This window comes from Paralichthys olivaceus, chromosome 12 (genome assembly GCF_024713975.1).
Source record: "Paralichthys olivaceus isolate ysfri-2021 chromosome 12, ASM2471397v2, whole genome shotgun sequence".
In the NCBI taxonomy this organism is placed as follows: domain Eukaryota; kingdom Metazoa; phylum Chordata; class Actinopteri; order Pleuronectiformes; family Paralichthyidae; genus Paralichthys; species Paralichthys olivaceus.
In genome coordinates, this window is record NC_091104.1 from 6,356,416 (window position 1) to 6,379,548 (window position 23,133).

The 23,133-nt window shown below is 47.4% G+C and overlaps 3 protein-coding genes across 14 annotated transcripts in view; 2 read left to right on the forward strand and 1 right to left on the reverse strand.

Moving 5' to 3' along the window:
- numb (NUMB endocytic adaptor protein) overlaps positions 1-2,524 on the forward strand; it is a 37,110-nt gene extending 34,586 nt beyond the window's left edge. For all 8 annotated transcript variants that reach the window (XM_020093203.2, XM_020093205.2, XM_020093201.2 and 5 more), the window contains one exon: positions 278-2,524. In XM_020093203.2, the coding sequence (XP_019948762.2) occupies positions 278-1,026 (749 nt within the window). In that variant the 3' untranslated portion in view covers positions 1,027-2,524. The remainder of the gene's footprint in view (positions 1-277) is intronic.
- Positions 2,525-3,141: 617 nt separating this feature from the next.
- exd2 (exonuclease 3'-5' domain containing 2) lies at positions 3,142-9,771 on the forward strand. Of its 3 annotated transcripts, none has more exons than XM_020111922.2 (10): positions 3,142-3,291; positions 4,386-4,456; positions 4,542-4,978; positions 5,318-5,574; positions 5,674-5,800; positions 6,358-6,668; positions 6,775-6,881; positions 7,008-7,143; positions 7,297-7,665; positions 8,376-9,771. In XM_020111922.2, exons 3-10 carry the CDS (start codon positions 4,571-4,573, stop codon positions 8,590-8,592), a joined length of 1,932 nt encoding a protein of 643 aa, XP_019967481.1. In that variant the 5' UTR covers positions 3,142-3,291; positions 4,386-4,456; positions 4,542-4,570; the 3' UTR covers positions 8,593-9,771. The 3 variants fall into 3 exon arrangements, with proteins under 3 accessions (XP_019967481.1, XP_019967482.1, XP_069391510.1); XM_020111923.2 differs by having other exon boundaries at positions 4,542-4,963; XM_069535409.1 differs by lacking the exon at positions 4,542-4,978 and having other exon boundaries at positions 3,143-3,291.
- A 1,148-nt stretch (positions 9,772-10,919) lies between these two features.
- On the reverse strand, positions 10,920-22,992 carry LOC109645334 (BRD4-interacting chromatin-remodeling complex-associated protein). 3 transcript variants are annotated; one of them, XM_069535404.1, is made up of 14 exons: positions 22,691-22,992; positions 21,691-21,867; positions 21,089-21,134; positions 20,901-20,943; positions 20,662-20,727; positions 18,944-20,479; positions 18,124-18,357; positions 17,203-17,788; positions 16,961-17,103; positions 16,413-16,474; positions 15,820-15,968; positions 15,312-15,406; positions 15,019-15,118; positions 10,920-14,029 (listed from the first exon to the last, which is right to left on the reverse strand). In XM_069535404.1, the coding sequence occupies exons 3-14, from the start codon at positions 21,127-21,129 to the stop codon at positions 13,308-13,310; spliced, it is 3,777 nt and encodes a 1,258-aa protein (XP_069391505.1). In that variant the 5' UTR covers positions 21,130-21,134; positions 21,691-21,867; positions 22,691-22,992; the 3' UTR covers positions 10,920-13,307. The 3 variants fall into 3 exon arrangements, with proteins under 3 accessions (XP_069391505.1, XP_069391503.1, XP_069391504.1); XM_069535402.1 differs by having other exon boundaries at positions 15,019-15,121; positions 22,691-22,991; XM_069535403.1 differs by lacking the exon at positions 22,691-22,992 and adding an exon at positions 22,269-22,622 and having other exon boundaries at positions 15,019-15,121.
- Positions 22,993-23,133: the final 141 nt, after the last annotated feature.

Consider the following 23,133-nt stretch of genomic DNA (forward strand, 5'->3'; position numbering starts at 1 on the left):
GTCAGTGTCACACACACTTTGTACAGCTCTGATATCAGGTTCTGGAGTTATGAGAAGCAGAACTTTGTTTTAGACTCTTTACTTAAGTTTTACCTTCTCAGTAATTAAGTATTGCAGAGATACTTCTCTGCCGTTGTGTACTTTGGAAGCAGGAACTGTTTAAACCTAATGTGACTCAGCCAGTCGGATATTTGAGTGTTACTACTTTACTCATCACTAATATTTTGTGTCTGTTGTTCTCCCCGTTTTTTCTTTTCTGTGTGCTTGCTGACAACAGGAAGTGACTGGTCAACTCCTACTCCGGTGATAGTAGAACCCCCTCCATCCTCCCCCGCCCTACCGTCTCACAAGCGCACGCCATCAGAAGCAGACCGGTGGTTGGACGAAGTTACCAAGTCTATCCGAGCCCCGCAGCCTAATCCGATCATGGCATCAGCGTCGCCCCCCGCCCAGTCGTTCACTGCCCCTGTGCAGATTCCTGTGGCGTCTGTTCCTTCAGTTCCCTTCATGTCCTCTCTGCCCCCCGTGGTGCCCATTTTGCCCCCCCGGCAGCTCGCCTTCCATGGTCAGGCTCCAGCCTCTTACCCCATGTCCAATGGGCTGCCTTTCCCTCAGCCCAGCGCGCCTGTGGTCGGCATCACTCCTTCGCAGATGGTGGCTAATGTGTTCGGCTCAGCCACGCAACCCCAGCCGTTCGCCGTCCCTGCGTCTACGACACCCCAGCATGACACCAGGCCTGTGGGCAACATCAGCCCCTTCATCAAACCCCCACAGCCCACCACCATGAACCCTATTCACCTCCAGTCATCCAATGGTAGTGTGACCTTCAATGGGGCAGACAACTGGGCCACTCCTTCCCAGCTCGCTCCATCCTCCCTAGCCACCGAGCCGCCCCCACAGCAGCAGGAAGATGCCTTTGAGGCCCAGTGGGCAGCCTTGGAGAGCCGCTCGCGCCAGCGCACCACACCCTCTCCGACAAATCCCTTCTCCACCGAGCTGCACAAGACGTTTGAGATTCAACTCTGAAGATTGTGCTCGAGATGAGAGAGTAATGGACAATAAGTGAGCACAGGTGGGTAACTGACAACAGAAGAGAGGGGAAAGTTCCTCTGCCTCCCTTCATCTCTGCTTCAGCGGACAATATCAGCCGGGCTGAAAAGAACTGGCAGATAATGGAGAGCAACGGGTGAATCAACAGGGAGCAGAACTCTGCACAGCAGTGAGAGGAGATTAAAAAAAACAAAACCGTTTGCTGTTAACAAGGATGCTGCTCCCCTGGCTTTTCATTAGCATCGTCTGTATTGTTTTGTTTGTGCTGTGGAGCTCAAGGTCGTCATTACCCTGTGGAATAACTGTGCAGAGCCACACCCAGCCCCCGTGTCAGCCCCCAACCAGGTGTGGCAGCTCCCGTCCCCTCCCCTCCTTTGCTTGGTCGAGCTCCCAGCGCCCCCTGCTGAAAGGAAGAGACCTCCCTCACCTGGCAGAGGAACTGCAGCACTGAGAGAACTCGGCTTCCAGATGAGAAGTTCTCATTAATAACTTTCCAATCAGAAGAATGGAGTGAGACAATGCCAAAATCTTTATTTTTATGCATTAAGTATATTTTAAATAGCTTTGGAATCTAACAGAAGAGTTGTAAGTAATCTTGCCAAAGGCACAGGCTAGCTACAATGAGACAAGTTTATGTTCGTGTATACAAGAAATGACCCTATATATTATACATAAATATATATATCTATAAAGAATCTATACTGTACACAGCTCACAGCAGTGCTAATTTTTAATGTGATGTAAAGAGATTTTGTGAAGGGACAGCTGCTTTACTGTTGTGTTTTACTGTTTTATTTTTGAAGAAAAATCTCTTTATTGCCGTCTACTGCATCCTGTGATTGGATGTGAAGCATCTCACTGTAAATACGGAATCATTGCAGCAACAATCAATGTGGACCTAGCAGTGGTGGTGGTGCCCGACTGGTTGCCTCTCTTACCTGTACTTTTAATAGTTTAGTACACATCAGTACTTAACATTTTGCTCCCTCTGTCTTCCCTGTCGTTCATTTTGTGTGATAACAATCTTGCTTTTTTTTTTTTTTTTTTTTAACTTAACACACAGTAGGATGTCTTCACTTCTTGTATTATTATTTTTTTTTAGTGGTTGATTTCTAAATTTTTATTTTGCACAAGCACTAAAGTAGATGATTTGACTTCACAGGTGACCTTGATCAACATGGTTTAGTCAGTTGTGATGCTGCAGTAGCTGAGACGCTGCACGCTCACCTGCCCTGACCTCCGTTAGCCTGCTGCGGTTCTGACGGTCAGCAGAAAACTACAGTGAGAAAAAAAATGATTTTATCTCTCACTGTCTGATTTCTCTCTGACCTGCTATTTTTTTTAATCAAACCTGTGAATACGATCTATTCTCTGATCTATTTTTCCATTTTGTAATTATTTCATTTCTTTATTCCACTTCTTTGGAGAAATACAGAAGCTAAAAGATTGAATAAATTGATGGTGGTAGAGGAAAGAGTTGTCTGTGTTCTTCAACAAATACGTTTTTTTATATGTGTGAAGTAGTGAAACTGTGAAACCTTGATGAGCAAACTGGTTCCATTCTTCAGGGCACAGGCTGGATATGAAAAGAAAGAAAATATTTAGAAACTGTTTTGTATAATCATCAAACTAAAAATAACCAATAGTCAAATAAAATAGAATATAAAGCTTGATTGTCATTGTACAAATTACAATAAGATTAACAGTGCTCCTTAAGCTTACACAATACACGTCCAGTTCCAGTCCCTCAAATGAGACAATTTACCACTTTTTCTTTTCGATATGATTGTAAATTGCTTTTCAGCTGATTATTCAGACAGAATTCAACGACGCCCCCTTGTGTTCAGGAATTTTCTTAACGTTTATTTCATTTTTACACATTACACTGTTTATTAAATGTAATACATATCAAGGGAAAGGGTAACAGCTGAGAAGATGTCAACATCATCTTTATCCACACAGCACATTTAAAACAACTTGGTTAAACAGGAGCGGTGCAAAGTAAAAGGATTCAGTCTCATCCTCTGGTCCTGCAGGGAAACCTTTCTGTGCGTGGGTCTGTTGTTGGTGTTAGTCCGCCTCTCCTCCAGGGGGCGCTGGCCGCCGAGCTGCGTCCCGGTGCGGCTCCGTCGATATAAATCCAGCAGGAAGTCAGAGCCCAGTTGATCAAACAGAAACAAACGTGCGCGTGAGTGAGTGAGTGCGCGTGCAGCCGCCGTGGAGTCGGTTCAAACCGTGAAGGTAAGATTCTCAACACGTGCAGCAACAAACCGAACCGTCAGCGTGTCTGCGCGTGTCCGTGTTTCCGGGTCGGTCCGGTGCGACCGGCCGGTGCCAGTGAGCGAGTTAGCTTCGGTGCTAAACCAGGCTAACGATGGGTCTAACTTAGCCTGCACGAGGACAAGTCATCACAACAATGGCAGCGGACAGTTCACCCTGTAAACGAACCAACGAGTTAAGTTAACCCGGGTCAGTGTTTGTCTGCCGACCCGGTCGATGCTAGCTGCTAAAGTAGCTCAACTTTAACACACACAGAGGAGTTAGTTCTCACTCGTGAACTCTGACACGTGAAGAAGCTCGGTGTCGTGTCGAGGTTTTGTTTAAAGCAAAAAACTTTTCTTTTTTTTTTTTTCCATCTCGTGAGAGTCGAGTTATCGAGTTATCTGGATTCTTAACTTCACCTGCAAATCCTGGGACCGAAGTTCCTCGAGCTAATGCTAGCCTGCGTGGTTCTGGTGTGTGAGTCTCACTGTCTCTGCTTTATGAACCTGGGGACAACAAGTCCTCTGAGGACACATGAGTCTGACAGTGCAGATTTAGATTCAGTATATCTGCAGATTGTTTTTGCTCCACAGTCAGATTGTGTCTCAGCTCTCTTCACATGTTTGCATCTGCCACATTAACACATCAATCTCATCAAGCCCATAATCAGAAGTACAGGGCAAAATGAAAATCCCCTCGTTATCTACTCACCGCTCTGCTGATGGAGGAGTGGGTGAAGTGTTTGAGTCTAGAGAACACTTCTGGAGTGAACAGTGTCGCAGCCAAACCCAATACAGCGGCAGTAAATGTTGACCACCGCTGAAAAAACTCATCCATACTCCTCCTGTGGTGTCAACCAAGTGTCGGTAATCCCAGACATTACACCAAGTTAATCTCCTGTGATGTTCTCTGGAGCTGCGTTCGTGTGTGGATCAGAGTGGACATGTTGACTTTGTTTTATTGCACAACTCTGGATTAAAAATCATTTACCACTCGAACAGTTGGATGATCTCAGCTGGAGCTTTAATGTTTGTACAGTTTCTGACATGTGGTGTGTTTGTGTTTTGTTCCAGGGAGATGCAGTTCCTGTCCAGGTCACAGAAACAGAAGTAGGCTCACATGGGATCTCACTGACACAGGAGAGGTAAAATATCACTTAACTCTCTTCAGCAGTTTGTGACGCACTCGTCTGGCCGCTGAAGACAAAGTCTGCTTTTTGTGCTTTTCAGCCTGTTTTTAAAAATCACTACAAGTCGACATGTCTCATCGAGGGCCTTTAACTGCCGTCATAACCACAGTGCTCGGGGCAACCTTAGGAGGGCTGCTCATATGGCGAGTTTACCGAACAAAAAGGAAGAGGCTGCCTTCCGTCCAGAAGGCGGCCGATCCCGTGGAGGCTCCTCGTCCTGCGGAGAAGGAGGCGGTAGCCGCAGAGTGTCAATGCATCCAACCGATAACCATCGGAGAGAAGGAGTTCAAGGCTGTGGAGTGTCAGACCACACAGCTGCCGCCTCCTGTGCGGATCCCTTCGGAAGAACTGCTGGGGGTGAAACCAGTTATGGTGAGCTCTGAAGAGGAATGGCAGCAGCTGTGGCCGCTGATGCAACAGGAGCTGTCGGTCTTCCCTGTTCTCGGGCTCGACTGTGAATGGGTAAAGACCAGAGGCGTAAGAAATATTTTTAAAATGGGAAGAGGACAAATCCACCCTGGGTGATTCAGTACAGTGTCTGTTTCTTGCTCGTTTGTTGTTCTTTGCATGCGGAGAGTTAATCACAGGAACACGTTGACAATACAAAATCATATTTATATTCTCAGTTGGAGTTTATGCAATTATTCGTTCAGTGGATCGGTTTGTCCTGATCGTACATTGTATTTAAAGATGGACGACGAGTTATCCTTATCCGTGGACAGGGACTAAAGAATCCAAGAATCCCTCAATCGTCCTTCTCTCACATTTGAAGCTGCTCGTGTTCCAGTCTGACTCAGCTGCTGTTTTCTGTCGCAGGTCTCAGTGAAGGGCCAAACCTCAGTGGTCTCCCTGTTACAGATGGCCTCATACTCAGGTCTGTGTGTCCTGGTGAGGCTGCTGCCGTTCCGCAGCGGTCAGCAGAACTTCCCGCTCAGCTTCATGGAAGTCCTCAGAGACCCCCACGTACTGAAAGTTGGCGTTGGTTGCTATGAAGATGGCAAACGTCTGACGCGGGACTACGGTCTGTCCCTGTCGTGTACTGTCGACCTGCGCTACCTGGCCTTGAGACAGAGGTACAGTTCGTGTGACTTTGATTTTGTTCTTGTTTGTCGTTCGTCACATTGTGAGACGGAATCATGTGAAGTCCAAATGATCGTTGTCACTTGTTTCAGGCAGGCAACCGTGACGAACGGACTCAGTCTGAAGTCCCTGGCTGCAGATCTGTTGAATGTTTCTCTGGATAAATCTCTGGAGCTGCGCTGCAGCGACTGGGAGGCAGATCAACTGACGCTGGAGCAGGTAGTCGTTCTTTGTATTCATTAATTATCATTAATCATTAAATCCATCGATGATCTGGACCGTGGCGTATTCTGATTTGTTCCGCCACAGTTTCATAATGAACCAAATAATTGACACGTCTCATAAGAGATCTGCTATTCCTGTTTTGCTGCGTTGATTCTTTTTCAGAGCTTCTGCATTTAACAGAGATTAAAACATTTTACGTGACAGGGTCAGTGTTCAGTGACACTATGACGCCAGCTTTTGTTCACAACTGCGATGAGCAAATATTTTAAAATCACTGCAGCTCACGCGTCTGATTGGTTTCTGCTCTGTAGCAGAAGCAGCTGAGACTCATGGGTAAAGTGCAAAACGCACAATTTCTTAGAAAACGAGTTGAAATGAATAAAAGTGGGAGTTACAACATAATCTAGAGCGTTCCTACATTGTCCTCGACCCCTGTGTCTTTGATTGTGAGTAACACCGGGCTCATTAAATCTTTTTTTAATGAGAATTCAGAGAAGAGGAAAATACTTCCTGCAGCTCTCTTTCTTTAGTGTCTTGTCTGTTCGTCCTAGATGACTTACGCTGCCAGAGATGCTCAAGTGTCCATCGCCCTCTTCCTCCATCTCCTCGGCCTCCACTCTGAAGCCAGGCCCGCCTCTACCAGCGGGAGCTCCTACTCCGAGTTGGTCGCCCGCTGCCAGGGCCTGGTGGACGTGCCCTTCAGGGGCCGAGGAGACGGGGATGACAGGGCTGCGGATAAAGAGAGGAGGCGGAGGACACGGAAACCTCCCACTTATGAAAGCCCAGAGTCTGGAGATCAGCAAGTCCCAGACCCTCGAAGGAATAATAAGAGGAAACCGCTGGGTGTGGGATATTCTGCCAGGTGGGGGGGTGACGACACACAAATATAAACTAAACAACTTTTCCTCCATTGAAAGTAACAAACTTGGGTCTAGTTGAATTCAATCTCGTCCCTCTGTGTGCTACAGGAAGTCTCCTCTCTATGATAACTGCTTCCTCTATGCTCCCGATGGTCAGCCTCTGTGCACCTGCGACAAGAAGAAAGCCAAATGGTACCTGGATAAAGGAATAGGAGGTACGCCGCCGTGTTTTAAAAATCGAAACAAAATATTTCTCATTCTACTTCGGAAAAGTCGTAAAAGCCTTTTTGTCAGGGAGAAGATTCAGAAAATGTTTTTAACAAGATCTGTTTCTGACTCAGTGCTTCAGAGCGAAGATCCTTTTGTTGTGAAGCTGCTGTTTGAGCCGTCGGGACGTCCGGACTCCCAGCAGGACTATTATCTGACCGCCAAGGAGAATCTGTGCGTCGTCTGCGGAAAAGCTGATTCCTACATCAGGTTTGACAAGATTTTCTATTTCTTGTCGTGTTTGTCTTTTTTATCAATTATCTGATTTCATAGAAGCGTAGAAGTCCAGAAACTTGTGGACTTGTTATAGAATGATCTTACTTTGCAGATGTGATTAAAACAACTTATTTTGTCGTCACGCAGGAAAAACATCGTACCACACGAGTACAGACGACACTTTCCCACCGAGATGAAGGACCACAACTCCCACGACATCCTGCTGCTCTGCACCAGCTGCCACGCCGCCTCCAACGTGCACGACGGCTTCCTGAAGCAGCAGCTGGCTGAAGAGTTTGCCGCCCCTCAGGGCTGCGAGGAGGGAGTTCGTCTGCTGGAGGATTCAGACCGACGGCGAGTGCGGTCGGCCGCTCGGGCTCTGCTCACCGCGGGAGACGGGCTGCCGGAGCAGCGGCGAGAGGAGCTGCAGGTTCTGATCAGGGGTTTCCTCAACATGAACGAGAGGCAGGAGCTGAGCGACGAGGCGCTGCAGCACGCTGCCGGTTTGGAGACGAGGTGAGTTTCTAATTCTTTAGGAATTCACTGAAGTTTGAATGATTTTTTTTTTTCTCCTCTTGAATCAAAAGCAACTGAACCTTTTTAGAAACACAGTGAAACTCACGTGTTCATATAGTTTAAGTTGTTAACTTGTTCATTGATCAGATATTTTGACTAAAACAGAGAAACGTTGCTGCTTCTGATGAACAAACTGGTAGAGACTGTTTCTAAACCACAAATAAATCTTTCACATTTCTGAATATTTATATTGTTTTACTCACTGACATGCTACTTCCTTATTTGCTTTAAGTTTTGAAAAGTAAGGAAACTGTTTTACACTCTGGAAAGTCTCTGACGTCTCATTGAAGCCTTTGTCTTGTTTAGGTGAAACATAAGATACTTATATAATCTTAAATATCTCTATATGACTGTGTCTCCAACACTCTCTCTCTCAGTCAGGCTTATTTTCTTTGTCCTTTTCTCCACTTCTTCTTGTGTTGTGAATTGTTTTGCTCTTCTTCTCTATTGAATTTATTTCTGCTGTGTCATTAAAACCCACTGCACTTCAGAAACTCCTGCAGATTAACTGAGCTAAAGAAATCTTTTAGCACGGTAGAGCTCTGACCATCACACCGTCCTGTTCGAGCAGCGTTTGACCTGCAGGGTTTGTTTTCACGCCTTAAAGAGAACCTGCACTCGTCCTCTCACTGCCCCTCTCTCCCCTCAAGGATCTTCAACGAGGCGTACGTGCCTCACGGCCTGAAGGTGGTGCAGGCTCACGCTGAGCTGGGCCTGCGGGGCCTGATGGACCTGGAGCGTCGCTGGAGGCAGCACTTCCTCACCAGCATGCAGCCCCGCCACCTCCCTCCTCTCTGGTCCGTCGACCACAACCACAGCAAGTTCCTCCGCAAGTACGGAGAGGACCTGCCCATCAAACTCAACTGACGCTCAGACGCCGCCCAGCGTCCGCAGCCCGGGACGGGGAACTCATTCATTCCTCGTCAGCTGGTCAAAGTGCCGGATGGTTTTGAAGCCTCCGCAGCCACTTTGTGAATCGTACAAGCCAAAGAGCTTCTTGAGCGAGCGGAGGGATGTGGTAGTTTTCCCGCCGGGACCAAACCGCTACCAGCATGTGGCGGCTGTCCGCTTGTTGAGTGTGTGCGCGAATACACTCGATCTGCGGCGGACGCTGGAGGGAACCAGATGTGGAGCCCGAATGAACTCGAGCAGAGAATCCAGCTCTGAACCTGACGAACACTAACTCTGCACCGCGGTCGACGTTCCGTTACTGCATACGAACACTTTTTTATCATAGAAGATGTAAAATTATTTATGAAAAGATGAAGATATTGAAATTTCTGAATAGATTTTTAGAAGAAGCTGCTTCCTGCTCTTTACCCCCCTCTCCCCACCCCCCAATGAATGTAACTCCTGCCCCTCCCCCTGCAGGTGAGCAGCTTATAACCTCCATCAGTCTATGATTATTTGCTTTGTAGAGAGAGGGTCCGTTTTAAAATGACGTTAAATGATTTGCTCCGCTCTGTTGTTTCAGTCTGTTGTCTGTTTTAAGTCGATGGATGAAGGATGAGTTTCCCAGAGGCCACTTGAAATCAAATGTAATCTTTTAGTTGTGTTGCTTCCTGAAGATGATTCTGTCCTCGAGGTCGTGAAGACGCCTGAATTTCAGGGGGAAATGAATCCTGGCAGAAGAGCGTTCGGCTCGTTTAGTCGATCATTAAAACTCGTGATGTTTGTGTCCTGCCGCTGATTCTCCTGAAGGTCGGGGCGACTCCGTGGCTCATGTTTTAATGTGCCTCTTAAACCCTGAACCTGAGCGGAGACGCGTCAGGGCACGAGCTCGTTTCATTTTACAGCAGCTTCACTCCGACGTCGTTTTACAGAATCCAACTTTCACAATAAACGAAAGGTGAAAACACTGAAAATCACCTTAAAACCACGGCTCCCTCTCTGCAGTGCAGAATTTCATTGTTTTTGAGTCTTGCACACTAATTTTCATGTGAGTCATGAAAACAGCTGCTTCGTCTTAATGCGAGCCCCGAGGCCGTTTCTGCTTTATCTAAATTCTGAATGTGAAAAAATAAATAAAAGTCGTGTTTGTATTAATCTTCTGTGACATGTTTTCTTCACACAAAACACATTCTCAGGTTATTTTTTTTATTTTTTTTTTATTTCTTACAAAATCACAGTTTAATAAATAGTCTGTAAAAATGAGTACAAAAGTGTTTTTTCTTAACATTTCATATATGAATCACTCATGACTTTCAGGTCACAGGAGTCGTTCGTTGGATTTTTTTTTTTTTTTGTCAGGAATGACTTTTTACAATCTAGTTTTGCTGAATTAAGGCCTCTTGATTTTGGCATCAGAACAATCTGTCAGTCAAATGTTTTGTATCTGAAGTTGAATTCGTTGAATCGGTGTAAGAGTTATGAGCTCCCCTGGTTTCACAGTTCAGTCAGAAAAATAAAAACACATTTACAAATAAATAAATAACAAAGTGGCTCAACATGCAGATGGAATTCTTCCCTTAGTTCCACGATGCTGACAGAAGCATGTTCCTAATGGTCAGTGTTTGACACTGCGGACATGAACACGACAATAACAATGGCACATGAGGCTTCTTCAGAGAAGGGGATTCCATCAAAGTTCGCTTGAGAATTTATTTTTCTTTTCTTTCTTTTTTTTTTTTCAGTCTTCTTGAATCATTAGACAAGAATGTTTTTTGGCAAACCTTTGGAAGTGCTGCTTAAAAAATAAAGACAAGTAAAGTTTGTGGAATTCCCCTTGTTGGTTCTTTTTTTGTTTTTTTTCTTCAGCGGTGACGAGGAGTGCAATCCTGTGTTGTGAGAGACACTCTGACATCTTTACTGCATTACAGCGAAACCTCTGAGGGCGGAAACACACGTCGAGATTTCATTTAGATTTTCACATTTCTGGACAAACTGGGAAATGTGCTAATGCGAGTCCTCACTGAGACGTGGAAGAGAAAATCAATGCTAATGTCTGAACGGTGAAGGTGACGCTACAGCCAGCAGCTGGTTCACTGCGCGTAGAGACAGGAAACAGAGGAAACAGCTCGTCTGGTTTCACCCAGAGGTCATAATTTGACTGTTTGGTTCTAAAACCAGAGCAACAGATGGTTTTTTGAGATGTTTCAACCACTTGAGGCAGAAATGAAACTCTCTCATCGCCAAGACAAAGTCGTTGTCGTGCAGCGATGAGGATTTTTGAAGGTTTTATTTGTTGAGCTTTGGAGCTTTGGTGATGCTGGACGGAGCCAGGCTGTTTCCGTCACTGGGTATAATCTATACGCTGAAAACACAGATGGACGGAGCAGCTCCACTTCTGTGTCAGCTGCCAGTCATGATGCTTCAACAGCAAATTATTCTAAAATAACAGAAACCACCTTTGTGCACTTTGACTTCTCCGTCCACTTCCACAGAGGAGGCAGGGTTTTTACATCCTATACTGCAGTCAGCCACCAGGGGGTGGTTAAGATGATTTGGCTTCATTTTTGGGGAAGCTGTCATGTCGTCCATCTTTAAGTGTTTTACAGTTCTCATGCTAAGCTAAGCTAACTGTAGCTTTGCACCGGGTTCGCCACGCAGACATTAGTGATGTAAATCTCCTTTAACTGCATTTCTCCAAAAACATCCCGTGAATCCTCGAGTGTGTTTGCACCCGAACTGCTGCAGAGAGTTTCAATACTAAATTACTGCATATTATAACTCCTTTTGTTTGTTCCAACAAAAGACGACTTTACATATAAAAACATAACATTTGAAGAAATGACAAGTCCTGTTTGATTCCGTCCCACGTCTGTTTCTTTTCTTTTCTGGAGCGACAGGTGACTTTCACTTTTCTGAACACCAGATGTAACAGGTTTGAAAAACTCGCTTCATTTATCTCTTCTTTGCAGATTCCATTTTACTTAAAGGGAAGAATGAATTAAAGGCATATTCATAACGTTTTTTTTCCCAATTGCGAGTCGAACCTCGACCCCCCCCTCGTGGAATCTCTCAGAGCTGAAACTCTGAAGTTCAACTTGTTTTACAAAAGTTAAACACGTTTTGCAGATTTGAAATTTCAACCTACAATTGACCTCAGCTCTCTCCTACGAATTTCACATGAACAGAATTCACATTTTCACTCAGACCAATAAGATTGTCACATTAAATAACAAACAAACGAAATCATACATATTGCTCCAGAACGGCTGCGAGAACGTTAATCTTCGGCTTCGATCGGCGGGCTACAGACCAATAACTCGTGAAATAAAGAGAAGTCCACCTGGAAATGTGGGAAAGTGAAAGCGGATGATTCCTCTAGTTTTTTGGTCAAAGGCTGTTTGATGATGCAGAGGCTCAGGTTCTGTACAGTGTCGAGGAAAAACAGCTTTTCTCTCACGAACTGGACGTTTTGTTTAATGGTCATTACACCGCTAAGTGAACATCGAGCCCTTAAAACAAGTCAGAAACTAAACTACACGGGCTCCGATGACAAAATCAGCATCATTCATTCCTCTTTTTTTTAAAATTTTGTCCTATGACGACGATAAGCAAAACAGGCAAAGATCTCCCAACTCCTCCTCCTCCTCTTCTTCCTCCTCTTCTTCCTCCTCTTCACTGCACCACCCCTGCTCCAAACAACCCCAACTCATTATTGCTTGCATGTAAATACACACAGTATGGGAGACGACTCTCGTCTCTGAAAAACACACAAAACTATTTCACAGTCAGACTCCAGCCTGAGCGACGGCTAGGGTCAGAAAGAAAAGAAAGAAATAACGACTGCCTAACTCGTTCTCTTTTTTTTTTTTTTTTTTTTCCTGTGCTCCCTCGGGTTCTTTCTGCTCTGACAAAGACACACTCCAGTTTGTGGGAAGAGACACAACATGGACGTTTGCTGGTGTATTCAGGATGTAGCAATGTCACAAATTCTTTGGAGTTTCATTCGTTTAGCCGAGACGATGGAGCCTGCGGGACATTCGTGTACCGTCCCGTCGCAGGATGCAATGTTTCTCACACTCTCTCTTTAGATCCACGCAAATTATTTCCAAATGTGGACACACACACACACACACACACTCGTCTCTCTCACACACACACACACACACTGGCTTTCTCTCAATGCAACTCATCTGAAAACACAGTTGGCACAGATTATCAAAATAAATACCCTGGAAGCTTGGCACTATGCAAAACAAACCACATTTTTCTGAAAGAAATCTTATAAAAAACTATTGAATAATCTCAGTCTACTCCACGTTGTCGTTAGCCTCACTATTACTTATATACTATATGCTGATGAAGGTTACACCAGTGTCGTAAACCTCTGAATGACTTAACTACCACTGAAACAATATAGCTCCTATTCAAATAGATTTTTTTCCACAAACATACATCAAAATGAAGTATCTAACATCTATCAGACTGTAGATAGTGCTGCTGTCTGCATCTCTTCATAGTGCCTCTTAATTTTTTTCCTCCTCCCGCTTCTTTAAAACAATCAGTTCCTTTTAAAAGTAAAATCTGAAAACCCAGAATCAAAACCTCTAGATCTGGGAACAGACGAGTGCACTTCCCTTTGTTCCGTCCCACCTCAGACAGATGTTTCTGGACGTTTGTCAGGACACGTTACCTCACAGGTGTCCCTCCAGGATGCTGGTGACAGCCTGGTCCAGTGGCGGCCCTGACGTGGCCCTGGTCGGGGCTGCAGAGGGGCCCTGCAGGCGCTGCAGCTCCAGGATGCTGTCGATGGCACTCTGCAGATGTTCGCTGAGCATGTTGTCCTCTTGGAGCGGCGGAGGGGGCGGACTCAGCCGCGGCTCCGGCCGAGGTGACACGTCCAGCCTGGAACATTTCAGTTTTGGGGCGCTGACATCTCTGGGAGGCAACTCGAAGCAAGCAGCCTGTGGCTCTGGCATAGAAAGAGGATTTGGGGCTTTTGTTTTGGAATTGGGTGCAGTCTGTGGGACGTCCTCTGCAGTGTCGCTCTGCAGGGCTCCGTTGGACAAATCCCCCTCATGCTGAGGACGGTGGGGTGCTCCATTGGTCGCCTGAGAGTGGCGTTCGTTCACAACTCCACCTCCATTGGTCAGCTGCCCCGTGTGGTCCCTCTTGTGTCCAGGGTCGCAGGCCGAGTTGTGGACCACCTTGCGGGAGCCGGACTCCTGCTTGATGGTGAGTCTGAGAGCGCCGCGGGAGCTGGAGCGGTACGTCTTCAGTCCCGGGGGCCGGTCAGAGAGTCTGGTCCAGGCCGGTGGAGAGGAGGGGCTGCCGGAGGAGTACGGGTGGGAGGGGCCGGAGGAAGGGGCGTCATGAGGGGACGACGCTGGTGTAGTCAAGGCCATCATGAACGACTCTGGAGGAAACAAGTGAAGTCAGTGGTTTAACAGCTTCATGTCGACGTCACTACTCAGGTTTGATTATTCTAAAGATAACTTTGGTTTTCAGTTTCTCATGTTTTCACTTTTACAAAAGTTCTTTCATTATTTAACCACTAAAATAGATTTGTATGCAGATGACAGAGCTTGGTTTAAAATGAAAGCTCATAACTTAAAAAACTAAATAATCACCTCATTTCTTTTCTTAACCAGTGTTTTGCTTGTTTTAGTTGTTTTATACATTTTCTTGACTTGTTTTTTTTAAAGGTTTTACATTAATATGCTTTTATTGTGAAGAACTTTGTAACTTTGTTTGTTTGATTCTTATTTTGGTTCAAACTACACTTAACATTTTAGTTGAACTTTCCAGATATATCAGATTTGTGGGTTTAATTAGAGAGAAATGTTTAAAACGTGTGACAGAAAATGTGAAAAAAGCTTTTGAAGAAAATTAATAGAATAGTTTTCACTTGATGTGGAAGCTGCTTAAAAGTAAATTTAGTTTAATAAGCGACAAATATTTATTCCAGTGTTTCCCATCATTATTATTATTATTATTCATATGTCCCAGAGTCCGGCAGCAGCACATTTAACCGTGTTCAAGAGCGCCCCCCCCCCCCCCCCCCCCCCCTCCTCTAACTTTAATTAACATTAACAGCTCTGCTTTAATCAGCTCTTAACCTCTCACATCTCATTTTTCTCTCTCGGCACGACCTCGCTCCACATTTACGCAGCTTAATTACACCTTCACACCTGGGAGCTGCTCTGGAGCAAATATGGAGGTTAAGTGTTGCGCTCAGAGGCGCCGCGAAATTAGTTTGTGAGAAAAAAAGAGAGAGTGTCCCCCCCCCCCCCCGTCCAGAGTCTCAGGCCTGGGATTTGAGACGAGCATCTCTCTTATCGAGAACAGACAGTGCAGCAGTAATGCAGTAGGAGGTGGTGACTGATGTCCTGCCGGGACACTGACCTGGGTCTCTGCGAGCTCTGCGTCTGTCCTCGGCCAAAGCGAACCGCTCGGCCTGAAGGAAGAGTCGCTCCAGCATCACCATCTCTGCTGAGGGACTCTCCTGCTGTGGAGGACAAGTCAAACCCCATCACACAAACATCTGGAGCAGACGACTCCAGTCACACATGAAGGTAAAAAATAATCACATCTTCATTGTGTTTTGTTCCAGGTAATGTGGAGAAACTTTAGATCTGTTGGCCTGGGACTGATTGTGGACACAGATCGTGTAGACGAGGGCGAACGACGTGTCTCACCTGAGTTTCTCTGACCAGTAGCTGCCTGTATTTGTTGATCATGTCCTTGGTGCGTTTCAGCAGGAAACCGGACACAGAGTCAAACTCCTGGTCCACTGAGGAGAGAGAAACCATCATCGATCGTTAAGATTGATCACGTTAATTATATGATCGAACCCCAGTGAGACTGAAAACATTCCTGTCATGGCCTTTGATTTAAGTCTGTAACCCCGGCCATCTTAAACCAATAGGAGTTCTTGGAAGCTGATTTTCAGACATGCACTGAACTCTGGATCCTCCTGGAAGGACGGGACGTGGGCCAAGAAGGGACCATTACATTCTGGTGTGGATCCAGACGTTCTTTATCACTTTCTTTAACGTTGTGAGGCGCTTAATAAACATAATTACAGAACTGATATCTACGAGGGTGTAAACAGAGCAGAGGAGGAGGAATTCATTCTAATTTGCGCGGCTCATTTCGGTCCTACTGTGTTTGTCCGACTCGTGTCCTCATCTCCAGATCACTGACCTAAACTGAAGTCACTCTGCGTCGGCAGGTGACCGGCACACGTGTGGTACGGCAGCAGGCGTCTGACGGCGTCCTTCAGCGTGGAAAAGGCCGGGCCGGTGAACGGGTGCTGAACAGCTGCGTGGTCCAAACAAAGCTGCTGCTGGAACCTGAAGGACGCAGGGAGAACACAGACTGAGCCGGGGACCACACCCGGGAAATCAACAGGATGGGCTCACACTTTTTTTGGCACCTTAGTTTACATCATTATTATTATTTGTATATTATGTGAGTTTGTTTCTTTAAATACTTGAACGGTGGCTTCAAATGTGATCAGACGTACGTACAACAACAACAAAAAGCTGCCATTGATTCTCATACTTTATATTTCTTATCATATTTTCAGTTAATTATTCCATGACATCTATTTAAAATTCATGGCGGGAAAAAACAAATATTTTGGGTTTGAGAGGTATTTTGCTCTGAACCTCTGTGAAGTTTTATATCACGGAGGTCTGGATTGTCTCCAGCTCCCCCTGCGACCGTCACAGAATAAACAGGATAGATAACAGACGGACGGACGGACGGATCTCACGGTGACTTTCATCTCCTACCTGTGCCTGCGTATTGCTGGTGTGATCCTGTCCTCTCTCTGCTGCTCCAGACAAACTGCCAGCTGGCACACACATCACATTTCAGATCAGATCACAAGACGCAGACAGGCAGACATTTTCAAGTCATCAATAATAAATGTGCTGCGTTTAACAGTCAATAATTCCAGAGTGATTTCTCTCTGCGCTGAAGCAGATTCAGCTCAACCCAGAGAAGATTTGATCTAGAATCTTAAATAGTTAGATTCTCGGTGTAAAACAGAAAACACAAGAGATTTAATATCATTAAAGCTTAAACTCAGTCAGTAATGAGACTTTTTAAATATTTATCTTTTTTTAAAAATTTAAATCAAGCTTCAGCTTCTAAAATGTGAATATTCGCTGGTTTGAAGTCGTCTGTGGTTTTGGATTCTGTATTTCTGTGATTCAAATTGCAATCGGATACAAATTCGTTGGATTCACATGAGTCTCTTCCATCCTTGAAATTTAAATTCAGAGAAAAGTGACTGTATTTCTTTAATGAACTCGACCTGGGTCAAATGATTTCCCACCTTGGTGCCTGTCTGCTGGGTCTCCTGGACGGGGCCACACTCTCTGGGAGCCGGGGGCCCGTGAACATCCTGGGCTGTGGGAGAGTGTGGATGGACATCGAGAGTAAAAGCTTTACTCTCCACGGCCAAGGCAGCTGTTGGCTCTGATAAAGTGGCAGTGATGAGGATGAGGAAGGAAAATGATAAAAGTAAGATTCACACAGAAAATCGGTTTCAGATGCTGCTTTTATGATGGAACTCACTGTTTTGTGTGTTGTGCTGTTGGACAGCGGAGTCGTCTCCTCCTTTGGAGAGACGAGCAGCTGCGGGATCAGGCTGCTGCTGAGGCACCGGGACGCTGACCAGCAGAGGGGGGGAGGAAGAGCTGCTGTGCACTGGAGTGTGACTCGAGGACCGAGGCTGGAGAACCGACGACTGGATCTGCACCTGGTTCTGGCCGAATAAGGCCTGTGAGACCTGGAGCTGATGCTGGGCCTGGTACTGGGCTTGGGGCTCTGTGAGGGGCTGCGGAGCCGACCTCTCAGGTGCAGGCGGAGGAATCTGAGCTCCAGCTGGAGGGGAGAAAGCTGCCGGAGCTGTTCTCCCTGTGTCCTGAGGGAGGAGAGGAGGGGAGGAGCAGAGCAGCGGCGTGTCGTCAGGATCTGAGCTGAGCGGAGAAGCCTCCACACGCTGGTCAGACGTCACGTTGTGGGGGTCCTGATCTGGGACTGAGCGGGTCTGAGGTTGGGTCTCTCTCTCGTTGGCCACGGGGGAGGCGAGAGTCTCCATTGGCACCACTGGCAGCGCTCCAACCAGCAAATCAGAGGCGATGGGAGAGTTAAGTGCTTGCTGTGGTGGAGATGAAAAGAAAATGAGTCTAAACTTTCACCTGGTGACAAACAAGTCATTTCAAATAGACTCTGTGTTTGAAAGAATCCCAGAATGCATTGGGTCCCATTTAACAATGTAAAAATAATGATCTCACTACAGAATGAACTCCGGGGTGTCTGTTACAGCAAATAATGAAACACTTGATTTCGTTTAACTTTGGCGAAGGACATAAATAGGATAGAATTCCACCAACAGTCAGTGAACCGCTAGTGAACCTGAGAACACATACTGTAAACTGCCACAGGTATTTTAACTTTACATAAAACTAGACAAGAACTTGCTGAATCTCTGACCTGTTGCAGATGTTGCATAAAGGCCTGGTTCTGACTCATGGACTGGGCCACCTCCTCCACCACTTGGGTCATGTCGGCCGGAGGCATCAATAGTTTGGGCATCTCTGCAGCTGGATTGGGGGCCAGAGGTGGTTCGGGAGGAGGCTGCAGGACGGTGACGACGGGAGGAGAGGAGGCCTGCAGCCCTGCAGAGGGGGGCTGCACGGAGATGTGCTGGAGCACGTGTCCGTACGGCTGCAGAGGGAGAAACACACACAAATCAGGCTCCGCACTGCTCCACAAGATGAAACAGACCAGTGTGGTGAAATTCAGGCCACAGTTGATTTGAAAAATTCATTTACAGAAACCACTGCAGTCGTTTCAATCGATGTTCACACAGAGAATCTATCCTGGTGTGAATCTGCTTTCAAGTCTAAAGAGTCGTTTACTGTTCACGGCTGTATTTGTTGTTATTGGAGGCAAATCAATGAGCAGCACTGGATTTAGAGGATTTCTGCATAAATCTGATGAAGCTTCTATGTGTCAGTTATTTCATTCACTGCATTTACAAGAAATAGACATTTACATCAGCATATTTATCTATTTTGAAAAGGTCTATCGCACTTCTTCTAGTTTTGACGACAACTCAAAGTGCTTTACAGTTCAGTTTATTATCATCCATACACACATTCCTACTGCGCATATAAGGGCACCACATTTGCTTTGAGGGCACGTCAGGGTTCAGTCTTGCAGGACATGCAGAGAGGGAAGTCTGGGACCTTTTTCGAATTCAACATTTCACTATAGAGGATTTTCTCTCGATGCAGAGGTGGAAACTTACCTGCGGCAGTTGGTGGAAAGTCTCCTCTGAGCTGCTCCTCTCCTCTTGAACAGCTCTCTCTGGCAGCAGCACCACAGACGCCTGCTGGAGGCTCAGCTGTCCCTCTGTCACTCCCGCCTGAGGAGCCGGGGCCTGGGCAGCGAAAGGCAGCCCCTGAACCACCGAGGGCCCGTTGACGATTGAGATGGAAGTGAGATCCGGGGGAAGCACCCCTGAACTGTTGATCAAGGTTATGTGGTTTCCAAGAGCGGGACTGTGGACCAGGGTGGCGCGCCGCCCCTGCCCTCCTGCAGTGTACGTTCCAGCCAGCTGTGCCGGCATCTGGAAGACAGTGGGGGGTGCTGACTGTAGATGCAAGGGTCCTGAAAGCACAGTGGCCTGGCGGAGCGCGAGCTGCCCTGTGGGGGTGGTGAAGACGGGGCTGAAGTTCAACTGTCTCTGGGGGACAGTTAGGATCTGAGAGCCGTCCACAAGCTGCCCGGTGGACGGCGTCACGCTGTGGACCGATGGGTCTTGGTGACTGGGAGTCAGCAGTGGTCGAGCCGCACTGGCGGGCTGGGAGATTGTGACAGGGGACTGGCCCGGAAGAAGGAACTGGTTTTGGCCTTGGAAGAGTCCCTGAGGCTGGAGCACGAAGGAGCCGCCCTGGTTGACTAACTGCAGGCTGACTGGTTTGGGGAGCTGCTGGTTGGGCTGCGACTGTGGAGCTGTGGGCTTTTGGACTGGAGTCTGGGACAGTAAAATATTTGGTGAGGCAGTCCCAGGGACGAATGTAAGACCTGGTGTGGGTTTCTGCCCAGAGGGCTTGGGGCTTATTTGAACCAGTCTGGGCTGAATGCTGATGGGGAGCTTGGGTTGGATGGGGAGAGGGGCCCTCTGCAGCACAATCCCTGGTGCTGCCGCTGTGGCTCTCAGGGATGGAGTGATGAGAGGACGACCGGTCACACTGGGAACAGCCTTGTGGATGATCATACTGGAGCCCTGGGCGGGACTCAGAGAGAAGGAGGTCTCTGGAGAAGGAGCAGGGAACACGTTCCCAGGCAGGAGCCCCATCAGCTGAGGCGGTGCAGCAGGTTTGAGAGAGGGGCAGCCGGGTCCGACAGCCAGGAGCGAGGGCTGGGGAGGCTCCACTGCTGCCTGGGTGTCTCTGGGCAACGCCGGCGTGACAGACAACGTCACAGACTTGGGTAGGAATGGTGCGGTGGGAGGAGAGAGGAGAGGGGCGGGTGAGTAGAGGGAGAGACTGTCCCCAGTATGGGCCAGACCTGCCTCCAGAGCCATGGTCTGCTCAGTGATGTCGGCCTCCTGCAGACTCTGCTGCAGGATGTCACACGCCACCTCCGCCTCCTCCACCTCCGGCACTTCTCCCTTCTTCGCCTCACATCCACCCTCCACGGGCTGCCCACCCTGCACCACCTGCAGGTCTTCACCCTCCGGCGATGACAGGAGAGCCTCCTCCAGGAAGGACAGATCCACACACCCGGGGGGAGGCGTGTCTGGGGAATCCCTGCCATCTCCCAGCAGAGAGACGGGGCTCTGGGGGAGAGAGACAGTGGGAGACAGGACGAGAGGTGCGGAGCGAAAAGCAGGGGACAATTGTGTGATTAGCAGAAGTTAACAGGAAGCAGCTTTAGGCAGAGACAGAGAGAAAAAGGAATCCTCGTGGGGGGAACGTGTTGGGTGTTGTGACGGGGCTGGCGGCGGATCCAGACACTCACCGGGGCATCTGTGAAGAGGGAGGGCTCCCCAGAGGAGGAGTTAATGAGCAGGTCCTCCGTCGGCAGCTGGTGGGATGAAATCACACGATTTTGGGTTGGGCTCGAACAGTCTACACTTCATGAATGCAGTGTTACATTACAACTGTCTGTCCTCCACATCTCCCACAACATGTGCCAAGAAATATTTTCAAGTCAAATGTTTCCTATCAACTTCTGAGTCTCGGGAGGACGTCTGTTACCTCATTGGTCCCATGAAGGAAGTCGTTCAGGGCTTGGGGGTCACTGAGGAGACGAGGAGAGGAGGGAAATGATTCAGTGAATATTTGGTGAAATGAGAAAAAACCTCAATTTCAACAAACGTCTTCCATTCAATGTATTTTACTTCGAGTTAATTATCTGAAGAACAATGTTTTTATTTCAAACTCACCACAAAACATCAAGTAGACAAGTCCCATCTTCATCCTCCATGTCAACTGCAGGGAAGAGGAGGACAAACGTGATCATGTGAAGAATATTTATCAAAGCAGGATCTGTTCTGACACAGCTTTTTATTTTCATGTGAGGAACCCTGAACTGATTCTGTATCAGACTTAAACACAAACCATTTAAATTACCTAAATGTTTGAGATAGAAAAGATCAATAGTAGAATTCACATAATAAGTCGGCCTTGCTTTCTCCTTTAACCATTAAAAAAACCTAAAACCCAGAAACACACAATTTTAACTCATAGAAAACTGTAGAAAACTGAACATGTTCATGTGCTGAAATCATTTTATTCAGATGACAAAGATTTACAGCTGTTTCTGCAGAAACGTGCAAGCTCTCCATGAAGGAGGTGCACGACCAAACCGTTACGTTCATGGACAAGCTGTTGGACATCGAACTGTGTGATAACTCCTTAGTAAAGAACTGGACAGAACACACGACCCTATATCACACTGGTATAATATCACATATGGCAAATGTGTCATGACCTCTCACATCTGCTGTGACCCCAGGTCGGGGGAACCACACACTCCACAACATACTTCATAAGTGAGAGGCCCCATACAGAGCGGTCGAGCTGAGTTCTGGTGGAGGCCTCATGGGAAGTCGTGGCCGGGCTTCGGTGCGTGGAGGCGGCAGGGAGCCAGGCCGAGGCGGCGGGACGGAGACGGGTCCTCCTCCCTGTGGTGGGGCATCGCTGCGTCCTCACTGTGGAGAGGCTGGACGTGAGGGGACACACACACACACATGTCATCAGGTCACTTGAGGTTAGCAGAAGACGAAACACATCAGATCAATATGGGATTCATGGGTTCTGACGGCTCCCATCATAGCATCATCATCATCATCTCTTCTGATTTGGATGTATTGATTAGGCCAGAGGCTGATGAGGAAAATGGGAGCTATTGTTGTGTCTCTCACAGACATGAGAGGCGCCTCAGCTGTGAGGAGACGACTCCCCCTGCTCCTGGGATGTGACTGCTCCTCTCCTCATGGCTGGATGATGATAAAACACACAATGTGGGGAAGCTGGAGCCTGATGTAAGGTACCACAGACACACACACACACACACAGACACAGACACACACAAACACACACACACAAGCAGAGGAGACAAACCTCTCTGACACATTTCTGTTTACAACACGACCACCGCATTATCAGCCTCCAGGTTCCGCATCGCCCAATGAAATCCACGCAAACGACCCTCACGCAAACCTGCAGCCGAGCCTCATGCAACAACAGCATCCAGCGACGCATCTGCAGGTTACGTAAGGTGAATGTGCGTCCATGTGAAATGAATGTGCCAAACGGTGCGGGACGCGGAGCCGCCGTCCCCCAGACTCCGTTTATTTCTAATGAGAATAATGTTATTTCTGCGGGTGGGAGCGCGGCAGCTGCTGTAAATCATATCTCGGTAACAAAAGATGCCTTGTGTTGAATTTCAGCTCCACGCAACCGAGTGGTTCCTTCACCGATGAGCCGAGAGAGCAAATCCCGCAAAAAACCAACAACCGAGAGGAGGAGGAGAGAAAACTCACCCCTTCTTTGTGGTTTATTGTCCTGTCAAGCGGGGCCTCTGCGCCATCGATTCTCACTCAGCGGTCCTTTCAGATGCTAAGAGGAGGAGGAGGATGGGGCAGGGTGGGCTGGAGAAGGAGGGGAGGAGAGGATGGGTAGGTGGGGGTGTGAGAAACACACTGATCACAACACAAAGGTGGAGGAATCAAAAAAAAAAAAGGGAAAAAAACTGGGTTACAACCGAGGAGGAGGAGGAGGAGGAGAGGGAGGAGAGTGTGGCCGCCTCCTGAGCTCCGTCAGCCGGGCACACGCGTCAAATGTCCCCGCGTGGACCCAGTGCGGAACTCCTCCACCCCGGTGCTGCACGTGCTCTTCCACATGGAAGCTATTGATTTTCATTTTTCTTCATTCAGAGAAAACGAAAAAAATCAATTTTAATGTCAAATCAATATTTCCAGCTCTG